The 23,033-nt window shown below is 41.4% G+C and overlaps 3 protein-coding genes across 8 annotated transcripts in view; 1 reads left to right on the top strand and 2 right to left on the bottom strand.

Annotated features, from left to right (window-relative positions):
• Positions 1-274: 274 nt before the first annotated feature.
• Positions 275-1,980, bottom strand: zgc:194887 (uncharacterized protein LOC571819 homolog). Of its 2 annotated transcripts, none has more exons than XM_038729717.1 (3): positions 1,825-1,980; positions 1,531-1,685; positions 275-994 (listed from the first exon to the last, which is right to left on the bottom strand). In XM_038729717.1, exons 2-3 carry the CDS (start codon positions 1,667-1,669, stop codon positions 300-302), a joined length of 834 nt encoding a protein of 277 aa, XP_038585645.1. In that variant the 5' UTR covers positions 1,670-1,685; positions 1,825-1,980; the 3' UTR covers positions 275-299. The 2 variants fall into 2 exon arrangements, with proteins under 2 accessions (XP_038585645.1, XP_038585646.1); XM_038729718.1 differs by having other exon boundaries at positions 1,531-1,750; positions 1,825-1,939.
• Positions 1,981-2,318: 338 nt separating this feature from the next.
• LOC119910885 (KATNB1-like protein 1) overlaps positions 2,319-23,033 on the bottom strand; it is a 48,796-nt gene continuing 28,081 nt past the window's right edge. For 3 of the 4 annotated variants that reach the window (XM_038729714.1, XM_038729715.1, XM_038729716.1), the window contains exons 2-10: positions 6,366-6,478; positions 6,231-6,268; positions 5,865-6,141; positions 5,645-5,760; positions 3,598-3,648; positions 3,406-3,495; positions 3,199-3,303; positions 2,884-2,977; positions 2,319-2,783 (exon numbers count right to left, since the gene is read on the bottom strand). In XM_038729714.1, coding sequence (XP_038585642.1) covers positions 2,751-2,783; positions 2,884-2,977; positions 3,199-3,303; positions 3,406-3,495; positions 3,598-3,648; positions 5,645-5,760; positions 5,865-6,141; positions 6,231-6,268; positions 6,366-6,473 — 912 coding nt within the window. In that variant the 5' untranslated portion in view covers positions 6,474-6,478 and the 3' untranslated portion in view covers positions 2,319-2,750. Of the gene's footprint in view, positions 2,784-2,883; positions 2,978-3,198; positions 3,304-3,405; positions 3,496-3,597; positions 3,649-5,644; positions 5,761-5,864; positions 6,142-6,230; positions 6,269-6,365; positions 6,479-7,153; positions 7,579-23,033 lie in introns of those variants that run through there. The other variant, XM_038729713.1, reaches the window with a different exon arrangement.
• Positions 6,731-22,858, top strand: acp7 (acid phosphatase 7, tartrate resistant (putative)). Of its 2 annotated transcripts, none has more exons than XM_038729711.1 (14): positions 6,731-6,830; positions 8,027-8,186; positions 8,972-9,172; positions 9,253-9,435; positions 13,814-13,839; positions 14,634-14,731; positions 19,071-19,133; positions 19,974-20,088; positions 20,344-20,457; positions 21,173-21,239; positions 21,662-21,729; positions 21,823-21,894; positions 22,267-22,404; positions 22,516-22,858. In XM_038729711.1, exons 2-14 carry the CDS (start codon positions 8,078-8,080, stop codon positions 22,579-22,581), a joined length of 1,320 nt encoding a protein of 439 aa, XP_038585639.1. In that variant the 5' UTR covers positions 6,731-6,830; positions 8,027-8,077; the 3' UTR covers positions 22,582-22,858. The 2 variants fall into 2 exon arrangements, with proteins under 2 accessions (XP_038585639.1, XP_038585640.1); XM_038729712.1 differs by having other exon boundaries at positions 6,760-6,908.

Genomic DNA, 23,033 nt, shown 5'->3' with positions numbered 1-23,033 from the left:
CTTTATGTATTGACATGGTGTATGATGGAAACAAAAATAGAGCTAAACCCATACTGCATTTTTATACTGTGTTCCAAGTTTGTGATTAATTGTTTGTTCTTTTCAGTATTTTGTGATCATGTCGATGCATTTCTGAATAAAATGTGGTGAACTGAAGGTCTTAATCACTATTGGAGAAAATCACTGACATAGCCTGCTGTAGTGCTTGCTGAAAAGAAAACCTAAAAAACAAATAAACTAAACTAATGGCCCTCAAAAGATGCCAAACCCACTGTGATACAGTATCACAAATCATGTCCTTATAGCTCATCCTTCTTGCAGTCTCCACTGTGAATCAGTTTCACTGTGTCTGACGGTCTCACCATCATCCATGCGTACTTACACAGTCGCTCCTTGTTGCAGTCCTTTTGCCAGTAGATGACATTCCTGCGATTGAGGTTGGCCCCAGCACAGGCGTCGTACCACCAACCTCCTCCTGGCACCCCCTGAAACTCCAGCTTAGCACAGTTTTGAAAGTAGTTGTCGTTGTCTCTGTCTTTAGTGGTGAATCTTTGGTTGTCGTGCAGGTAGTTCTCTGTGTCCAGAGTCAGAGCGTCTACAGCTGTGCCCTGGAACAACCCCAGCCTCAGCCTGTATGCTGATGATTCATCCTCCACCAGGAATGGATCGTACTCCCCTGTCTTGGTGATGGCGTCTCGGTCCACTAGTTTTACTCCCAATTTATAGCGCCCGGGGCCTCGTGTGAGCTGATGAAGGTATTCATTCCCAAGCCAGTGATCACCAGTTACATCCCCAAAGCCATACTTGTACTCAGCCCAGGTACGATCGAAATTCACGCTGCTATTGACAGTAATATGCTGCACCACGGTCCAGCCTCCCTCCTGCATGGCGCAGGAGGCCACGATGGGGGAGTCACCTGGTTGGATCAGGTACACCCCGTCTCTGGCTTGGCCTGAAGAGGTCATCAGCATTTCATAGCAGTCTCTAGGCAGTACTGTTGATCAAATTAACATATCAGTAGATTTGAAAATATTCAACTTCAGCACTCCCAGTGGGAGTGTCAAAAGCTCCACGGTAGAAGCAGGAACGGCAACAGCACACCAACCCTCTTTCTCAATGTTTCCCTGGTAAACATGGTAAAACCTTGATCAATTGCCAAACTATTACAACTAACAAACAAACTATCTTACTCACATACACAAATCACTTCACGGGTAACACTTATCATTAATGAGTCACTAAGCAATTTGGGTATACAGCCTGGAGTTTGACCCACACTCACAGGAGAATCCACATAGATAATCTGAGATAAAGGTAATTCATTATTTAAAAGCAATCACAGGGCTGTCATACACACACACACACACACACACACACACACACACAGTGTACCATTTTCATCAGCCAGAGTTTGATTTTACACAACTTATGTGCATTTCATTTCCCAACCACTGCAATCAAAGCACATTATTGAGATAGACAGCAAAAAGAAAAGTCAAATTGAAAGTGAAAGTCTACACAAACAAATACCTCTCATTCCAGGGTTCAGGACCATGTTATGCTCATCTGGGGGAATAAGATTCAGGTTCTCAGCTTGGAGATGCTCAACTCCGGCCACACTAAGCAGTAGTAGGGCTGCTGCTGGCAGCCAGAATCTCAAACACTTCATCCTTCACTTTCCTTTACTGTCAAACCAACAGTGTTTAGTTAATGCCGCAGTACTGGAAGCTTCTTATTGAATTGGGTGAACCTAATGAAGAACACACAGCAAAACTCTACTATAAAAAAGGAAGGTATCTTGAAAAGTAAAATCAATGTGCTTACCTTATTGAGCCCCCTATATGAGGCAAAAGAAATATGTGGTTCTCTGTACCCAAATCTTTTCCCACACTCCCACTGTATTAGACCTCACTGACTGAATGGAGAGCACCAGAATGCAAACAGTGCTCTCGACTGTTTAGATTCAGAGTGAGCCACAGATGGACTTCAACCTCAGGTTCGCATCACAATGACACCAACACTCTACTTATCTGTGTCAAGTGAGATAAACCCACATGTAAATGTAGAGATATGAGCTATGTGAACCCATATCTCTGCCTTACTTAAATCACATCAACACAGAATGAGGCTGAAGTCCAGTTGAGACTGAACTGTAGGGGTTCAAATAAAATGTGTTGCTGGTCATCTTCTACCTGTCATTTCACCCAACTGTACTTGAGGTAAAGTAGAGTGTTGAGTGTTAAAGTACAGCATGTACAGTTTCACAGTGTGAAGGATAGTGTGTGTTTTTGTGTTTGCATAATTAAAATGGAAACATATCGTTTCATCCATTTATTTTATTTGCTCAGGACCACAATCATATTGTATGGAACACAAATCAAGGAATTACAACTAACAAAAAGACAAATAAAAAAATAATTAAACAAACTTTATTCATCAATGGGGCAATTAAAGATACAACATATCAATGAAACAAAATGCTAACATTCATTCTTAAATTCACAAAAGCCTTGGAGTTTCTGTGATAAAACTAAAAATGCACAATGACAGAACAATCACATCAAATTTGGTACATAATTGAATTACTTTATATTGCAAATTCTCAGTACTTCTGTTCAAGTTGCTCTGCAAGCCAATAAATACATCAAGCTCTACAGACATCACCTCATCTTATGATACTACTAAGGATTCTAGTAATTTTTGTGGGTCTGCTCCCAGAGAATGATTTGTTATCTAGCTCTTCATTGCCGTCAGGTAAGTTGAGACAGGAAAGAATCAATGACCTAAGGGTAAAGAGATGATGCACGTAAGACATTTCTCAGAAAGAAAACTCAAAGCCAAAAATCACAGTGGTGAGGGTTTATTTATACATGCAGCTCTGACCTTTGCCATGTCTCCAGCAGTTCCAGGGACAGATTTCAGTAACGGTTCCTGATACCACAACCCCAATAACTGCTGATTAAAGGCCTGGAAATTTCTGTAACAAAGTCAAATAAACAGTTTAGTGACTATTATGTATCTATGTAACATGTTGAGTGACTGAACAAATGATGGGGATGATCACACCTATTTTTATTAATTAGCATTAAGTTATTTTCTTTACCTCCAACTTGTTTTTCAGCTTTGATGTTCCTTGGATATACACATCTTTAATCTCTTTAAAGTATCTTACAGCTCATAAAACACAGCAACACTTACTTATCCAACAGAGGTTTAGTTGATCCACTATAGCCACTTGCTCTTAGTTCCTCCCACCAGTTTTTCAAAACTGAATTTATCCACTTTAAACCAACAATCAGGTACCTGTGAGAATCAAAGACAATCTTCAGTTCTTTGTACTTCTGAGCAGTAATCTGTATTTCATTCTGTAATAATCAAATAATTAATAAATAAAGGAGTACTCACTCTTCATATGGAGTGATGAGGACTTTCTTAACTAATGGAAAGATGTCAACACAACAGCCAATGGTGATCCTGGGGGAATCCTCATCAATGCTGCAGAGAAAATTTTACTGAAGTGCAGTGTTCCTCAAACCTTTGCAAAATCCACTTGTAGTCAGTATTCCTTAGACTTTTGCAAAATCCAGATCCACTCACCTTTTGCTTATCAGTGGGAGAAAGTCAACAAACACACCAACGTCTTGGATTCTGTACAAAGACAGGGAAGTAACAATAGTATTGAAACTCAGGCAGCTTCGTCAGACCAAGGAGGAGGCCTTCAGAAGTGGGAACAGAGTCCTGTACACCCAGGCTAGGAACACACTAATTAAAGCGGTCAAAGCAGCAAAGAGATGCTACGCTGAAAAGCTAAATAACAGCTTTGCAGACAACGATCCTGCGTCAGTGTGGAGAGGCCTGCGGACACTCACCAACTACAGGAGACCATCCCCCAACACTGCTGGTACTCAACACCCAGCAGACGAGCTGAATGGCTTTTATTGTAGGTTTGAATATCCCACAGTCACACCTCTCCCCCGCTCCAACACTATGCACTCAAGATCTGTGAAGAGGACGAGAGCCACCTCTTCCAAAGGCAGACGATCAGGAAGGCTCCTGGCCCAGATGGTGTGTCTCCATCTTGCTTGAAAATCTATGCAGACCAGCTGGCCCCCATCTTCACACAGATCTTCAACAGATCACTGGAGCTGTGTGAAGTTCCCTCCGGCTTCAAATGCTCCACAATCATCCTGGTCCCCAAAAAACTACAGGCCCGTCGCCCTGACATCTGTAGTCATGAAGTCCTTCGAAAGACTGGTGTTGGCCCACCTGAAGGACATTACAGGCCCCCTGCTGGACCCCCTGCAGTTTGCCTACAGGGCTAACAGGTCAGTGGATGATGCTGTCAACTTGGGACTGCATTACATCCTGCAACACCTCGACTCTCCAGGGACATATGCAAGGATCCTGTTCGTGGACTTCAGCTCGGTGTTCAACACCATCATCCCGGACATCCTCAGCATCAAACTCACCCAGCTCACTGTGCCAGCCTCCACCTGTCAGTGGATCACAAACGTCCTGACTGACAGGAGTCAGCAGGTGAGGCTGGGGAACATCACATCCAGCACCCGGACTATCAGCACTGGCGCCCCACAGGGCCCCACATCTCCACTCAAAACTGTCGAGATGATCGTGGACTTCAGGAGGAGCCCCCCCAAACTCTGCCCCCATCACCATACTCAACAGCCCTGTGTCGGCTGTTGGCCCAGCAGAGGATGTACTTCCTGCGCCAACTCAGGAAGCTCAACCTGCCTAAGGAGCTGCTGATCCGTTTTTTCACACCCATCATCCAGTCTGTCCTCTGCACGTCCATCACTGTCTGGTTTGGATCTGCCACCAAAAAGGACAAGGACAGACTACAACAGACAGTCAGGACTGCAGAAAAGATCATCGCTGCCGACCTGCCATCCATGCAGGACTTATACATTTCCAGAGTCAGGAAACGGGCAGGAAACATCACTGCAGATCCATCTCACCCCGGACACAATCTGTTCCAGCTGCTCCCCTCTGGTAGGCGCTACAGAGCACTGTATGCCAAAACCAACTGATTTAGGAACAGTTTCTTCCCACAAGCCATCACTCTGATAAACAGCTGACTCTGACTCACGGTGTTAGGAACTATTCTTGTGCAATAACCCAGTAACTCTGTCTCTTATCAGCCACCTGTTTACTGGCTAACACATATTATTTATTCACCATTCTCTATTTCAGTGCTGTTCATACTGTTATATTGTCATATTATAGATACTGTATACCAAATCCACCTACCTCAAGTCATTACTCCTGCACAAAATACTTATACTTATTTATTCTAGCATCCTTTGCACTATGCTTCATTGCACTGTGTACATGTGTACATGTATGCATGTATATGTACCTGTATATCACATCCACCTACGACATGTACATACTCCTGCATCCTTTGCACTCTGCTCACTGCACTATTTGTCAATATGTCTATATTGTTTTTGTTCATAGTGTGTATATTTGTGTTGTCTACACTGAAGTCTGTGTCTGATTTTATTTTTTATTTTATTTTATTTTAATTATTGTGATTTTGTATTGTTACTGAACATAGTGCAGGTCATAGTACTGAACATAGTGCACGTCACATTTTTGAAACCAACCACACACTACGTGTACATACCTCAGAAAGTATGTCAACAGCTCTCCGACATTTCTCTGCCACAATGTTAGAGACACTTTCAGTCTCAGATGTCTTCCGAAGAGCACATCAGTCATTGTGCCATGATCCCCAGTGAGCTGAAAAACATTGTTAGGTTCAGGTTCTGTCTGCACATTAGTAACACAGTTATTCATTAAAAATACCCTCAAGAAACAGTCTGAGCCGTAATAGTATTTCTAACCTCAGTGAGTGTACAGTAGTCAGCTTGCTCAGAACCTGTTCTACCAGTCTTGTGATTATAACTGACATTTAGTGGGAACTCCCAAGGGTCCATGTCACATAGCTCCTGTTGCATGTCTTGCATGCAGTTCATCTCATTCTCCTTGTTTGCAGCATCATAAGCCCTCCCGGTCCCGATCTGCTTCCTCCGAGCCACCGTCAGATGATGGGTCTTCCTCTTACATGACACAATCCGCTTCACTCTGCCTGGGTTGTTGCCAGAGCGACTCACTGGATACCTGGGCAGGGTGAAATGTTCAATCTGTTGACATCCAAATTACATTATATGCAGTTGCTGTAATGTATCCACAAAACATGCACAACCTACCTCTTCTTGTTGAACTCCTCATTTTTATTATAATCCATCTGCATATAATAATAGATTGAGCATAGTGAAAATTAACACAATTATAAGCAGCATACAGAAATACATTAATATATTATAATGTGTCACCCAGCTCACCTCGTTTGTGTTTCTCCTGTAAGGATATGTCACCCTGCAATGGGCTGCATCCTGCTGGAAGGCATATTGAGCATTTTGGTACTCTCCGTCTTCACTGTTGGAGTCCATTAGACCTAGAGAAAGAGAAGACCCCTTTAATAAGTTAAAGTCATGTCTCTAAATCTATTATTCAAAGCATCAACATGGCATTTTGTTATGTATTTAAGTAGCAAATATATATTAAGCCAGTATGGTAAGAAAACAGGCATTGAGGGAGAGGTTGTTGGAAAAAGAATATATATATATATATATATATATCCGTTTTCATCCTCCAGTCTTACAGATTCTCCAGGCTCCGCACATTAAAACACAATTTCCCACAATCCACGTGGGCACTGTTGTTGTTCTGTGCAATGACGTAGTCAGGAACTGCTCAAACCAGCGCAGTTCAATAAGAAACCATGGACGCTACAGCTGAGCCGTGTTGTGAGTGTTTTTAGTCACTTATTTCACATTTAGCTAACGTGTGCGGTGCGCCAGAGTAAGCATTTAAACAGTTACACGGTAAGCACTGTTCGCAGAATAAATAAAACGGGTTCTCTGTTGTGCGTAACGTTATACGTAACTTACTGAAGATGACAATAACAACAGTGGTTAGAATTAAGCTAACTTTGCCGACTAAGAAGCAATACGTCAAACACAGCTGGTTGCAGGTTACAACATGGTTACAACCAGTGGTCTAGGACATAGCGTCACAACCTTCTTTGAACGTGAAATATAACTTATCCAAAATGGTTGAAGTTACTCACCTTGTTTTCTTTTCCTACGCAGAGACAATATAGTTAAACCTCCACCCTGATTGTTTAAGGCAACTGCTAACTAACTTAGCCAACATCCAGTTTCAACTAATACCACCCATTATCAGAGAATAAAGCACCCTATTCACAATGTAACTTGTGCAGTGTGCACCCTCTAGCGACTTCTGAGATATTATTGGTGCAATTTTCAAAACCAAACACTTTTTAAAGTAGTGGTGTAGACTTGTGGTTGTAAGTCATGCTCCCATTCAGCTGATCTCAGTTACCATAACTGATTAAAGGAGATCAGCTGGTATGGTGTTTTGGCTGTAATGCATAATGTACTTTTGTCTTGATGAGCCATGCCTTTATCTGATCAGTGAGGCATATCAGTTGTTTACTTTAGCACTTTATTGATCTGAGGCAAGCTGTGGCTTGTGTGTGCTAATCTCAGCTGCACTTGAACTCACTTTGACAGCAGAATTTCCCTGAATGCCCAATGAAGGACAATATTAGCTGCTTTTATTGACACATCATCTCTTTCCGTCACTCTCGCTGAATCTGCCGTTTTGCTTCTGTGTGTTCATCATATGGGGTGACTGATGTAGAGGTCCTCATTTGAGACCAAATCATGGTCTGTGTGTGTGTGTGTGTGTGTGTGTGTGTGTGTGTGTGTGTGTGTGTGTGTGTGCGTGTGTGTTGTTGCCACTAAATACTGCATAAACTGGCTCTGAAGTGGAGGTAGGAGGCTCTATTGTGTAGCATTTCTAAAAAGACACATTGATCCACTTGGTTTCAAATCAGTGGACTCAGCGTCATGTGATGTTTGCCACAAAAGCTTTGAAAGTCATGTGATAACAGTTACACAATTGTTTTATATTCTAGGTGTGTGTTGCAACTTCAGCCAGTCTTTTGGTCCAGCAGTCCAGTGTTAAAATGGTTCTTGTTCATGCTGCCTGTGTCTTGTTCAGCCTTGCACCCCTGCTGGTGCTTGGTGTCCCTCCCATTTTCACCCAACCTGAGCAGGTGCACCTCTCTTATCCAGGTAAGTTTGAATTTTCCCCATCAGCCTCATGTGTTTTTATTTAGGGATATGTTTTCTCCCCTTAGTAATATATTCCAGAATCCAGATCATATGGAGTTCAGATTTACAGATGTTTTTATACAAATCACTCAGTAATATGATGACTGATAGCGCTGGTGTATTTATGGAGCTGAACTTTCTGTTATTGTTCTGGAGGCCTGCACCAAGTTCACTGAAGTTCAGTAGAGTGGTGATGGCGCATAGATGATTGTGGGTTCGATTCCCACTGTGAGACATCCACCATTGTGTCCCTGAGCAAGACACTTAACCCCTAGTTGCTCCATAGGTGTGCGACCTCTGACATGTATAGCAATTGTAAGTCGCTTTGGATAAAAGCGTCAGGTAAATGTAATGTAAAATAAATTTTCCTGTTCCTAGTGCACTAAAACACTACTTGTATACTCTCTGAAAGTTATTTAGGTTAAAGGCACCAGACAACTGTTACTCTCGGTTCATGCAGCATAAAGGTTCTTTCGTTCATTCCTTATGAAGGTGAAATGTGGTAGTCATTAAATGAATTGATGTCTTGATGTAATAAGTACCTGGCCAGTCGTCCGCTTAACTCAGCTTTCTGGTGGTTATATGTTGCCAGCGGCAAGATCAAAAGTGGTACTCATGTGCAAAGTCAGCTTTTTCATAAGTATCTGTTGGCTACATCTCTTTTATAAATGCACCATTAAGTGAATCCAGTAGTTCTGTCAGATCAGTCTACATCACGATTCCAACAATTGGGCTTTTCATCACAGGAGTGCCAGGTTCAATGGTAGTGACCTGGACCACCTTCAATAAGACTGAGAGTGAGGTGGAGTACGGCCTTCTGGGTGGTCGGCTCTTTGAGATGAGCGCCAGAGGGGACACTACTCTGTTTGTGGACTCAGGAGAGGAGAAGAGGAAGATGTACGTCCACAGAGTCATGCTCACAGACCTCAAACCTGCTGCTGCTTATGGTAGGCTGACACTTTAACATTACTCACTTTTTTTCCCATATGAATGTTCAAAAGCTTTTTGTCCTCCTATATAATTTCAGTCTACCACTGTGGGAGTGATGAGGGCTGGAGCGATCTGTTCTCCTTCACTGCTCTGAATGACAGCACTAGTTTTAGCCCCAGGTTTGCTCTGTATGGTGACCTGGGCAATGAGAACCCTCAGTCTCTGGCTCGACTGCAAAAGGAGACACAGCTTGGCATGTACGATGTCATCCTGCACATTGGTAAGCTTCACACTGATGGAAATATTACAATTTGAACTATAAAAGCATTAAAAAGGCATTAAGTTTTATCAGGAGTTGTCCAAGGCATTAGTCATCCACAGATACCTGGCAACAGGCTGTATTAACATAAATCAAATCAAGTAAGCTAGCTAGGTCCGACAGATATGTCTAATGAAGAGGTAATATATCATGATGGTAATTACTGTAATCAACATTCAAATACCTATTTGCCATTTGTATGTTTTGCTTTTGAACAATATGGGTTGGATGCCGGTCACTCGCTTGCTCCATCACTTTACAGTAGAAAGTGTGAGTAGGCAGGGAGCAGAATCTAAACAGAATATGGCTTTGTGTTGTGCCAAAATGTGTTCTCCCAAAAATCAGACTGAATCTCTGGCTCTCTGTATATAAAGTCTAAAACAGTATAAGGTTTATTTTCCTGTTGTTGGCATGTCAAATGAATACAACAGTTTTACAGATACTTTACAAGTTCACAAAGAATATAATTCATTGACTGCCTCATGAGTGAGATGAGTTTGAGGTTAACCGTAGTCCTCTAGTCATTCTTTGAATGTATAGTTTGACATTTTGGGAAATATGCTCAATGGTTTTCTTGCTAAGTTAGATTAGAAGATTGATACCACACGCATGACTATACCCTAAATATGAAGTTAGATCCAGCAGCTAGTTATCCTAGTTTAACATGAAGACTGTGTCTAAGAATTCTATTCTTAGGTGTCTTAAAGAGGTGGTATTATGCTTTTTGGCCTTTATCCTCTCCTTTATTAAGTTATATATCTTTTTTGTGCATATAATAGGTTTGCAAAGAAAAAGCTCTTGCTCCAGTCCATGTTGCTGAAAAAGCCCAAAGTCCATCCCAAAGGGAGTTCCCATCTCCCACAGAAAACACTGCTCTGTACTGCCTGAAAACAGCTTGTTTGTAGTCCAGCCTTTTCCCTTTGATCCCTGTGACGACACAGCAAAACGCATGTTATAATGTTCACCAAGCGGCTAGTCAGAAACGCCCTCAAAAACACAGGTGGAAAAACACACTGAGCTGCACCTCTCCCTTCCAAACATTAACTACCCTCCAGGCGGTCAATGGTAATGTTGTTACTGTGATGAAGAAGCAGTGCTCAGTCAAAACATTATGAATGACCATTTACATTTACTCATTTGGCAGACGTATTTATCCAAAGCGACTTAGATTTGAAGAACAACATACGATCATTAACAGAGCATAAAATACAGCATGAGATCTACAACTGACAATACATATTAATAAAAGCAGCAATAAATACTAGTAAGTGCTAATGGCACATATCGCATCAATGGGGTAAATACATAGGGAAAGAAGTTAGAATTAACAAAAAGTGCTCTGCTTCTGATTGGCTAGTAGTCCTTACCTAGGAACTGCGCATGTGAACTCCCAACAAAGATCTTGTAGCAGAGATGCTCACAAGTCTCTGAGCAAGAGTCCAAGTCAAGTCTCAAGTCTCTCGTGGTTATTATGAATGCTGTATCACCTGCTGCGTTCAATCCAGGTTGCTAATAAAACTGCATAGCTATAAGGGATTCTGTAACTGTAACCATTACAACCATGTAATGTGCAATGCAAATATTGACGGCTTATTAAATACTGTAAGTCAGAACACTCTCTAGACTCTTAAACCCAGTGTAACGTTAACTAAATAAAACTGTGACGTTGCATAATCAACAATAAACCTGTCTGTTTTTAACTTCCAGAGCACAACCATGTAGCCTAATGTACAATGCATCTACAATTAATGACAGCTTATAAACTACTGTAAGTCAACAAACCCTGTTGACTCTCAAACCCAGTGTAAAGTTAACTAAATAAAAATGTAAAGTTACATGGTCAACAATAAAGCTGTAACATGTTTTTAACTTACAGAGCACAACCATGTAATGTGCAATGCAGTTAATGACAGCTTATAAACTACTGTAAGTCAACACATCCCCCACTCTCAAAACAATAAACTGTAACCTGTTTTTCACAGAGCACAACTATAATGTGCAATGCAATCAATGACAGCTTAAACTACTGTAACTCAACAATAAACCTGTAACCTCTTTCTAGCCAACGGCAATAATTAACGTTATGGCAGCCAGCGGGACGTAAATAATTACGTTTATTGACCACCACAAGTTTGGCAAGTAAACAAACGCTCATTCGTCTTTTCATAAGGAACGACAGTCGGAGTTAACCTCTCGTAGGTCGTAGCTGAAGCAAGAAGCAAGCTAACGTTAGATGGCCAATGCTGAGCTAACATGTTTACTCACCACAGGTTACTAACCTATTTGCGTTTGGGTCTTGCTGTATGAAGTTTTAAAGCCAAAGTTTATGATGAATGGCTCAGCAGCTGCCGGTGTTTGCTGTCCTCTCTCACATGCGGCCGCGCGCAGCAGATGTTACGTGTTACGTTTGCAGGGTATAGGTAACGGACGCAGGGAATAACAGCAAGCTCATCAGACGTTTCCTGAAAATAAACATTGTTCACGAGTCCCGCACCTCGAGTCCGAGTCAAGTCTGAACTCTTTTGAGGACGAGTCTTAAGTCGAGTCTGAAGTCACTGTGTGTGCGACGAGTCCGAGTCTCTAACTCGAGTCCCCATCTCTGTCTTGTAGAGGTGAGATGTACCACTCCATAGCTAAAATGAAGCGTTCAACACATAGGGTGAAAAGAGGAGCTGCTGCAATGTGCAGTATGACAAAAAATATGGTGTTTTTTGAAAATGAAACCATGTAAACCTGTTTTGGTACAACTCCTAAATAAGATTTTGAACCTGAAGATGAGCATAATATGACCTCTTTAATTGATGTAACAGGGAAAGGTCAGACAGGTCTAGCTTAGAGACCCCACAAGTGTTCGCTGACCTTCAAGCTCTAGTTATTTCTCACATGTAACAGTCCTTGATAGGGAGACAACGGTTAGACTGATAAGGTAAAGACAGTAGCTCAGGTGTCAGGATAGCAGATCTTGGTAGAATCTCTCAAGTTTGGGGCTTTTAAAGAATGTTTACAAGAACTCACTAGCTCCACAGATTAGAGTACAACTCATGGGTAGTAATAGATTCCAATATGACGTAGCATTGGAGTCTAAACATCAGATAGATTTGGTGTTCCAGATTAAGACCAGCTAAAGTTGACCTAATACCTACAAACCTACGGCATTAGTGGGGAGACAGAAACATAAAATGGACCAAAAGATGTTACCCTTCAGATTTGGTGTTGGCATTTGATGTGTTCACATGTTGTATGCTGGCACTGTATCTCCACGGATGGGCTCAATAAATCATCCTATGTTAAGTCTTCATCAGTCTCTGAAACTTCTTCACACCTGAACCTGGCTCACAATAATTCTTCAACAGACTCGAGGTAAGGGGAAACAGCTAGTGTAAGAAAACTCCCTGTAACTCCCTGCAAAATTCACATATTGTTGTTTATACGTTTCATTTTTTTGTAAGGCTTAAACAAACAAGATATTACATGTTAATAAGTGAGCTCTGGAGGTGCTGGTAGCAAGATTTATTTACCAGTATCCCTGTGTTTCCAGTCATTAAGCTAAGCTAACCAAAACGGCCGGCTCGCTCTAGCTTCATATTATAGCATACAAACATGAGAGTGGAATTGATCTTCTCATCTAACACTCTGCAAGACAGTGATTAAGTGTATTTCCCAAAATCTTGAACTACTACTGTAAGTGCAGTGTTACATGACAAAATGATTAAACCGAGAATTAAATATAGTCTAACTTCCAAGTAAATACATCTGTCGGGTGAAACAAATTTTGGCACAGTGCAGCAAACATAGATATTGTTGTTACCCTGTACTAGGGCTGGGCAATACAACAATAATAATAATTATCGCGATATATCTTTCCTCAATAAACATACAACAAATGTTCAATAAATGTTTGATTTGATTTATTTATATCACGAACAAATTAGCGCTTAAATTTTCTATTAAGAAATTTCTTTTGTTGAGGAAAATGGACTAAAAAAAGATTTTACTTAATTTTACTCGTGCATATTTGTTGATAAAATATTTATTAATAATTTTAAATGTTCTGCCAGTTATCCACTGTTTGGTCTTGTTCTGGCCATAAAGAATAGTAGAACCATAATCAACCATCAGATTTCTTCAACTTTCACTCAGGAGCAAAAACCTGCCTTTTAGACTTGAAAGAAATAACGATTTGACTTTTATAGTGATAATTATCAATATCGAATGATATGATTTTTAAAAAAACATTTAACATTTTTGGCCATATTGCCCAGTCCTACCCTTTACTGTGGTAGAGTAAAAAATCTTTTCTAAAAGATCCATTCTAATCAGTAGTTTTTTTGTTTTACAGGGGACTTTGCCTACGATATGCATGAGGTATTTTACTCTTTTCAGTATTGTGAACTCTGATCGCACTTCTTACCCTGTTGAGGTCACTGACAGTAAATTTCTTTGATCAATATTGTATATTCTTAAAGCCGCGATGATATTCCTCTAATTCCATAATGACAGATGAGATAAGCCCCTTTACCTTTCTCCACTGCCCCGTCCCAATGCTCACCACTATTTATTATCATTGCATAACAAGGCTCTCGGCTGTGGTTGAAACACGCAGCTCATGATTACGCAATTCAAAGTCTTAATTTGCTTATCCGAAAACCCCTTTACTGTCATCTGTGATATTTAGTGGACCTAACCTTGTCTTGGATGCTAATATTATTTTTGGATGGTGTTTCTGCATTATTCAAATATGGAGAAATGCTAAATGCAGTCAGCAGGCTACTGCAAAAATTAATAAACATAATTCATGCAAGCTGTTTTTTTAAGCTGGAATGTGAAAGTACATGCTGTGGCTTCACTGATATTATAAATAGAAAAACAGAGGAAGGGAATTTTGTCTGTGAGGTCGTTAATGGCTGTGGCAGGTAAAAGCCATAAAATCAGTACAGCCATGGTGTTTTAAAAAGATGGGTAGAAAAAAGCAAATAAAAAATACCTCTGTTTTCAGTTAGGTTTGTTTGGTAGACTGATGATACATTCCTGAAGCTGTCTGGAAAATGGGCCCACATACTTCTTTAAACTAATTTTGGTGAATGGAGAAAAATGAAATATTGTTCTCTTATGGGAAAATCTTTGGCGTCATGTTTAACAGCTGAATGACACTGTTCCAGGACAATGGCAGGATTGGAGATGAGTTCATGAGGCAGGTCCAGTCTGTAGCAGCCTACGTGCCCTACATGACCTGTCCAGGAAACCACGAAGCCACATAGTAAGTGGAATTGAATTTCTTCCCCACTCTAATTGATGAACAAATCCAAAAAGACTAATGGTCATTTAGTCTTTTTGGATTTGTTCATTAAAGAACTCAGATATTAGTGAATAGTTGTTTCTTAATAGTGACAATGTCAAGAGAAGTGAGTCAACATGGAAGCTGTCTGACTGTTTTCCTTTTTGTTTTCATTTTATACCAAATTCTGCTTAGGGCACAGGGTCAGGGTTTTGGGGCAAAAACAGCGCTACATGCTGTATTCCATATTGGTGAGAGAGACTAGCCAGACACCCCATGACAAATTGGAGTCTGAACTGGCTACTGTGAATGTAAAGTGTGTATGTGCAGTTCTTTGGGTGGGTGAGGGGCTTTCTGGTCAGCCACAGTTTTTCCTCTATAAACACACTTTGGTCTGCCGAAAACACTGTACCATTTGAACAGATGGGAACTATTTTGGTCTCTAAAGGCTGGAGCAGCGTCAGGAACCACTAACATCTACACAAGGCAACGCTCTCCAAAACAAACATTTATCTGACAGGGAGTCATCAGCACACTATCTGTTTTTGAGTTCCCAGAGATGGCCCATGGTGGTTGACTCATCTTCACTGAATGTACTGATTGCATTTAAGCCGGGTAAATTTTTTGGACTGAGGCATGGGAGAGCAAGGAGAGAACAATGCAGCAACTCCTGCTAACATCTGCTAGCTCCAACATCTCAAAGGAGGATTTAATGCTTTTATTTTTGTTACATAATAGTTAATTTAATATCTTTAGTTCTGGACTTTTGGTCAGACAATACACGCAATTTATATTTTATTGATCCATCCATTCATCCATCCATTGTCAACCGCCCATCCTGCGTAGGGTGGGAGGGGGGGTTGGAGCCAATCCCAGCCGACATCGGGCGAAAGGCGGGGTACACCCTGGACAGGCCGCCAGTTATTTTATTGATAAAATGTTTAATTGGTTAATTAATAAAATAATCTGCAGATGAAGTTGTAGCAGCCTTCAGTGCTACTGTACTGAGTTGTACAGTGATATTTTGACATATTCACATGGCCATTTTTCCCAACAGTGTTGTCTTGTTAGCTGATTTTTAGATTGAGTCAGTTAGCAGAGTTTGCTAATACATAATCGAATACATAATTAGGGCGGTTTGTAAGATGGATCAAAAATGTACCACTGTCTAGGAAATATGGCCTATAATCTGTCCCGCTTATGTAATATAATCAACTGTAATACCACCTTGTTAGTCAAATGCTTTCTGTCCATTTCAGAGCCAATTTCCGAGTTCAGTTCAGTGTTATTTTGTTGAAGATGTCACAAGATGATTTAAGAGGTGTACAAAGTAGAGAGAGCAAACCTTCAGCTGCTTCAGATGCTGTTAATCGCGAAGATCAGCATCTAACGGATCCCTGAATTTCATGCACATTGGCTGGAATTAGTTGTGTGTGTTCATGAATTTTGAAACATTTAGAGGTGCCTGATCTTGCACCATAATATTTACTTGCCGCTGCTATAGTGAGACAGTCCTCGCCATGTGTGTCATGTGACTACTGCCTGGTCTTTATTTATTAAGGAGCTGCAAACAGCAGTCAATTTTTCTTGGCGCTGCATCCTGACATAAGAACCTAATATCAAGAACCAGCTTGCTGCATTACATAACCAGAAATCCAGCTCCACTCTCTCCCTCTCCTATATCAAAATGTGTGTTTTGTTCTGCGGTGTTATTAAGAATCCAAATATTCCCAGCAGCTGGCCCCTACTTTCCTCCCTCGCTCTCTGTTGTGCTCTCTCTCACTGTGCGTCTCTGTTCCTCTCACTTTCCAACCTCAAAACCTAATGGGTGAAAGGCAATTGAAACAGGGCTGACCACAAACGTTTTCAGTCAGCATTCCGGCAGGATGAGAACAGTGGATCCACTGAAGATGCTGAGCCCCCAATCAAGACCATCTTTGTTCACCAAACACAATCTGTTCATAGGGCCGTCACACGAACAGGGATGTAAGACAGTGTTCTGCGATGGGAGTCATTGACATGCTTCCTGAAGACTACAACTGGTTCCTTTTAATTTCTCTATCGGCCTGGATTGAGCTCATCAGATGATGAAAGGGAAGAGTTGATGCGGACGGATAGTCGTGTTGGGTCAGTTTAAGAGTCAGGTTGTTCACATTGAATTTGACAGCCAGCAGATTTCTATCTTGGTTCCTTTAATGGAAAGGCAAAGCGCACATGGAAACATGGAAAGTGTCCTTTGGGTTACAGAAGATGACTCACAAATTATGTTGGACTCCTAGTGCAGATTAATGAAACAAATATAATCATATCATATTTGTATGCAATCACTTTTTCCACCACTGAGCCACAAAACGAGAGACTTGAGCCTGCGATTGACTGTATTTCTACAGGCTAATCCTTTCCTTCAGGGCGTGTCTGGTTATATCACTCTGATTGGATTACTAGAGAGAAGTGTATTATTGTGTATGTATTATTTTACAGAATAATAGATTGGTTGTTTATTTCTACAAATTAGATAGTGCCTTCCCAGATCCCTCTGCATGTTTGCTGGTACAATTCCTAGCCACAAGATGGGAGTATGAGCCCATTTTATGACTGTGCCTGGTTCAGCGCCTTGACCGAGAACTTCAATATCATGATTGATTTTCACAGGAGCGGATCTCACTCTGTATCTTTGGCTTACATTACTGGGGTGGTTGGATGAAAATATGCTATAAATTTCAGTTGATGCATTGTTGTAAATGCTGTGGCACCTGTTTCAATTTTTTTCCAAAAAATCATCACTTGAATATGAAATTTGAAGTTTTAGCTACATCTTGTGAAGGATTATGTTGATTTACGGTAATAATCATTTGATTGACACCTAAACAAAGTTGGATGGACGGAGAGAAGGTCAAACAGTATTCTCTTTTGTGAGGAATGATCACTTCGGACAAACTAGCTCCTGCTGGGTGATAACCCTGGCCTTGGCCATTAACTCCTGACAAGTCAATCCTGAATCAGTGTCCACAGAAACTTTCATTAGTCATAGACTTGTAAAGCATTAGTAAAGGCTTCTGTGATCTTCCATTTGTGTCCCAACTGCTGACCTTTGACCTCTGACCCCGCTGTTATTACCCCTAACCCTACATTAACCCAGTCAGCACAGGGATCTGAACCGTCCAACCCTGCAGTCTGGAATAGCGCCTTTTTTCCCCTTATGTAAGATAAGAAAATAATCAATCCCATCACCTCACTTAGTTAATGGCCCGTTGAGAAGATTGGCTCCTGCTTTCATGCTGAAATTAAAAAACGTTAAAAGAGACTGGCGGGTTGGCGTTAGTGAGAGCTTTCCATGAAAGAGTTTTTCCCTCTTGCACGGTGCAGCCATTGTAATATTTGGAGAGGACTGGTTTAATATAGAGAATATTTTTAATTATTACTGGTCTTAAATCGACATGTCTGTGTGTGATTTTGTAGTCTGCTACAGTGCGTTTTTAGAGTCTAGTCTAGTTTAGAAACTAGTGGCGGCGATTGTGTTAGCAATGACAGATAAGTGTAGTGGCGGATTGATCACTGCAAGCATCCTACTATATCTGGATCAAGTCGGAACTGCCACAACTCTGAACCAGCTGTGGAAGGGCCTTAAGATGTGATTCCTCTAATGGCCGCTAAATCTAAAATTACAGTGTTCTTTAAAGAAGATGTCATGGTTTTAAGAGGGGTATATTTAAAGGCGTGTTTTCTTAATTGACAGGTGTAGTACACTCAGCCATGGTGGCTCCTACTTGCTCAGCCCATCTCAGCTCCACCCAGGCGCCCCCATGTTGCCCAAAATTTGATTATCTGGCTCCAAAAAGTGACCATGATCCTAAGCTTCAAAATATCCCATCAGAAATGCATAGGGCGATGTCGCAAAGGCTACGTCCATGGTTTTCTGTAGCCTTTAATTTGGAGAGGCAGCCACTGATAGCCTGGCTGCAGCAAAGTGTACGGTTCCTCAGAATGTCTAAAACTAGCTACATACATATATTTTTATGTTTGAAGCAGTTGCCAGTGCCACAGTTTGATGTCCATCTGAAAACTGAAAAGTGGCAGAAAACAAAAGAATAGCACCAAAGATAGGCAGTTATTTTAAGATTTTTAGAGCATAGATGAGAATTCTCTTCAGTGTATTGCAAATTCAGTTTCAGCTTTTCTTTGAGCTCCTGTGTAGCCATCAGAAACTAAGGGAGAGCAGAAGTCGAAGGTGATAATTGCTGTTTCTTAGATATTCAAAGAACGCAGTTTGTATGATCAGTCCATCTAACTAACTGGTTTTCCTTATCTTGTTTCTTCACAGTAACTTCTCCAACTACAGGAATCGCTTCAGCATGCCAGGCCAGACTGAGAGCCTGTGGTACAGGTGAGGGAGAAGAAAACATCTCGGTCTTATGGAATAACAGTTGTTACTGTAGTTAAGGTGGACTTTGAGGATGTGAAAGATCCACAAGCAGTTATGGACAGAAAACGTCCAATCAAAAGTGGATGCTAGCCACACACACAGAGCTAGGAAAGAGAAATCATTTCTTTTCCAACAGGGGCCCCATGTGAAGTATCATGTGAAGGTTTACCAAACCTCCTACTGTATTTCAGTAAGCATTAATGAGCTGTAAGAAGCAGCCCAGAGGAATTGGCAGCAGGATAATGCAGAGCTCCCTTCTCTTAGTTTAGTTTGCCTCGCCTATCTCAGGGACATAGGGACTACACAAAGGAGCTAAACATCTGACTGGGGGACTCACACCCCGCTACAGACCCCCTCTTCGCAGACAGTAAGATAATATCTTGTTAGACCACAGGCCGGCTGCCCACTCCTCAATCCATGGATCTTCCCTCATGTGCACGGTTAGGAACAAGGGGAGGCTTAGGGGAACACTGGAGAGGTAATCTGAAACCCTGCAACTGCTACTGGAAACTGTTCAGTTTCAACATACAGTGCACATGTACAGAACACATACTTTTCCATTAACCCCGCAGGATGAATGTGTAAGCACTCACAGTACATTAAGGACCTTATTCACTAAAGTGGACCTGGCTCTGCATTCTCCAGCAACATGTCAGAGACAAAGCGTTGCCTGGATTTTGGTGTATTTTGCACACTATCTGGAGTTTAAAGTGAGGCCTGTTCGTGCTTACGGGCCGACTTTCAGCATGCTTCCTAGACTGGTTCAAGGTTGTGTATCATTTTAACGACGTGTGTCCACAGCTGGAATCTGGGGTCGGCGCACATCATCTCCCTCTCCACTGAGGTTTATTTCTATCTCGAATTTGGCCTGGAGCTCCTCTTCAAGCAGTATGAGTGGCTGCAGAAAGACCTGGAGGTTAACGACCACACCAATTACATGTGTTCATGATGGCTAAGTGCTCTCCGTTGTTCCCACACTTGCTCTCTAACTCTCTCTTCTTTTCCATTTGAGCACAATGTTGTCTTTCAACGTACAGCCATTCTCTCTTCCTCCATTGTAAATCTATTGATTTTTCATTACATCAAATTGCATCACCTCTGTCTTCCTATCCCAGTCTGACAACAACATTTACGTATGCATGTGCTCACCACTTCCTTCTCCCAAACCTAGGAGGCCAACAAGCCAGAGAACCGAGCACTGCGTCCGTGGATCATCACCATGGGGCACAGACCCATGTACTGCTCCGATGACGACCAGGACGACTGTACCAACTTTGACTCCTATGTATGTAAACCACAGAAACCACTTTTATAATGTACACAGCAACCTAAACTACTGGTTTCTTCACATTACCAGAGAGTATTGGCCTCAAGATTACTTGTGATCAAACTCATACTGACAGTTTTATAGCAAGCATGAACATAGAACAGGAAGTCAAGAGAAACTTTAAAGTCTGGCTCAGTGAAGGAGGAAGGTGCCACTCACACATCTGCTCGGTCTCAAGTTTGGAAATTCCTGTTGTTATAGCTTAGCTGCATTCTTGGTGGCAGACATTTTATTATCAAAGCATAATTATTAACATTTTGGTAATGTGACTGTGTACCTAACATCATTTTATTTGATTTGGGCAGCAAAAGAACTTCTGTCATTATCATTATTTTGTAAATTGCCAACAGAGGACTCGTTCGCAGGATTCCTTCTCTGCTGTGTTGCCTGACATTTTGATTTCCCCTGGCAAAAGACGTGTCAAGCATGTTGCAAGCTGGCCAGTCCACATCGCAGCCCATAAGCACACTGAGTTTGGTATGCTGTCATAATCACTGTAATTTGGACCAAATGGTTTCCACTTAGACTTACTTCTCTCAGCACTTGGCACTATTTGAGGGGAGACTGGCATGGGCATGATGGGGCTCTATCAGGTAGTGTTTCAGGTAGCAGGTAGTGTTTCGGGCACTAATGCCAGTCCATGCTGTCGTTATTCCTTTCTGTTTTATCTCAGGTCCGACTAGGACGGAATGACACCAAACCGCCAGCTCCTGGTCTAGAGGATCTATTTTACCACTACGGTATGGTCTCTATTTGACAACCAGCTGTGTGCTGCTAATGGGTGTTTAAGATCACAAATTTGCGTGCTCAGACAGACTAATGTCCTCACAGTTGCAGAGAGCGCAGCAATACAAACATCTTTTATTAAAAAGGCAGGCCCTTTGGTCTGGCTAACATCCCAACAGCCCATTTGCAAATGTTTTTCCTGTATTACATTTCTCAGACTTTTGTTTGTTGCATTTAATTATTTAACTTGTGGTGGAGCATAGAGAGTTTTGGTTGCTCTGATCTTAAGCTTTTGTTGATTGCTGAGAAATCTCAAAATTAAAATGGCAGAGGATCTGAGCAATATTCGATTACACAGCAGAATGTGTTTAATTGAGCTGTTTGGGCAGTTATTTTTTCTGTGGAAGGTTTGCTGATCATCAAATATCTTTCACAGGAGTTGATCTGGAGCTGTGGGCACATGAGCACACATATGAGAGGCTTTGGCCTGTCTATGGTGATAAGGTCAGCCCCTGCATTCTTAATTCACCATCATTCTTACATCTATAGTCTTTGTTTTGAATCAGTGAAAGAAACTTGCTGTGTTTTTCTCTTTAGGTGTACAATGGGAGCAAAGAGCAGCCTTATGTGAACCCAAAAGCTCCAGTACACATTATTACAGGCTCTGCTGTAAGTACTTTCACATCACTGTTAACATTTTCCACACAGATGAATGCATAAATTGACAGCGGCATCAACAAAAACAATGTTATACATTGTACACAGTCCTTTCTGTGCAGCAGTTGGTCTGCCACATGAGTTTAGTACCAGCTGTTAAGTGTTTTCTGATGTGGTGGTGAGCAGAGCAGGGCATGCTTAGTCATCCAACCACAGAGGGATTAGTCATAGGCATATCAAAATGCGGCCAGTCTCACACCGAAACACAGCCACAGCTGTAAATGTCACACAGGGCTTTGTGGACAGAGCTCGAGAGAGAGAGAGTGAGGCATTCAGCTCATCACAAATAGATTTGGTTTAATCATTGTTCTCAATTGTCTGCAGGGCTGCAGAGAGAAGACCGATAGGTTCAATCCAAACCCCAAAGAATGGAGTGCCTTCCGCAGCACAGACTATGGCTACACCCGCATGCAAGTGGTCAACGCCACCCACATTTATTTGGAGCAGGTCTCTGATGACCAGGTAAGCCCACGTGGAATAGCACGCACACAAGCACAGCAAAGGTGAACATATGCATTTAAAGGTCAAAGGGTATTGCTCAGGTGATAACAAAAACTTTTTTGTGTGTTCCAGTATGGGAAGGTGATTGACAGCATATGGGTGGTGAAGGAAAAGCATGGCTTCTCTGCCTGGTTTTGATGACTGCCATCCTTAAAAAAACCTGCTAATAAATGCACTTGAACTTTTGCTGCTTTATCAAACCAGTTATGCACTGATGTTGAAAAGTGTTCATTCCTCATCATTCAGCTTTTCAAATGAAAAAGTAGTGAATCTTTTGATTTCAAACATTTTCCCACTATGTTTTTAAGAACACTTCACAATCATCTACTACAAATGAATGCAATATAAGTCACAGGACAGTATTTTGTAAACATGATTTTTTTTTATTGTTTGAATAAATTCTGCTTTTTGTGGATCTCTGGATTATTCCTTCCTCGAAAACCATTACTTTTTTTAGTTTGACTTTTCATCAACAGGTAGCTGTAGGATGTTGGCTGAATAAACTATTGACAATAGACACAGACCGCATGAGTCTGGCAGACACCAGGCCCCATTCCATTCAGAGTATATTTTTCATCTCAAAAACCTGG

The sequence above is a fragment of the Micropterus salmoides genome, unplaced genomic scaffold, assembly GCF_014851395.1.
Source record: "Micropterus salmoides isolate LMB-PRFRI ecotype aquatic unplaced genomic scaffold, ASM1485139v1 Ms_hic_scaffold_19, whole genome shotgun sequence".
In the NCBI taxonomy this organism is placed as follows: Eukaryota; Metazoa; Chordata; class Actinopteri; order Centrarchiformes; family Centrarchidae; genus Micropterus; species Micropterus salmoides.
The sequence above is the reverse complement of the archived record's forward strand: the minus strand, read 5'-3'. Positions and strand labels throughout refer to the sequence as shown.

What these genes read in the sequence shown, in the direction of transcription:
- acp7 (XM_038729711.1), top strand. Translation starts at nt 8,078, where the DNA reads ATGGTTCTTGTTCATGCTGCCTGTGTCTTGTTCAGCCTTGCACCCCTG. An exon ending in GGTGCACCTCTCTTATCCAG is followed by an intron (nt 8,187 to 8,971) that starts GTAAGTTTGAAT and finishes TTTTCATCACAG; the next exon opens with GAGTGCCAGGTTCAATGGTA. An exon ending in GGAAACCACGAAGCCACATA is followed by an intron (nt 14,732 to 19,070) that starts GTAAGTGGAATT and finishes GTTTCTTCACAG; the next exon opens with TAACTTCTCCAACTACAGGA.
- zgc:194887 (XM_038729717.1), bottom strand. Translation starts at nt 1,669, where the DNA reads ATGAAGTGTTTGAGATTCTGGCTGCCAGCAGCAGCCCTACTACTGCTT. An exon ending in CCTGAACCCTGGAATGAGAG is followed by an intron (nt 995 to 1,530) that starts GTATTTGTTTGT and finishes TTTGATCAACAG; the next exon opens with TACTGCCTAGAGACTGCTAT.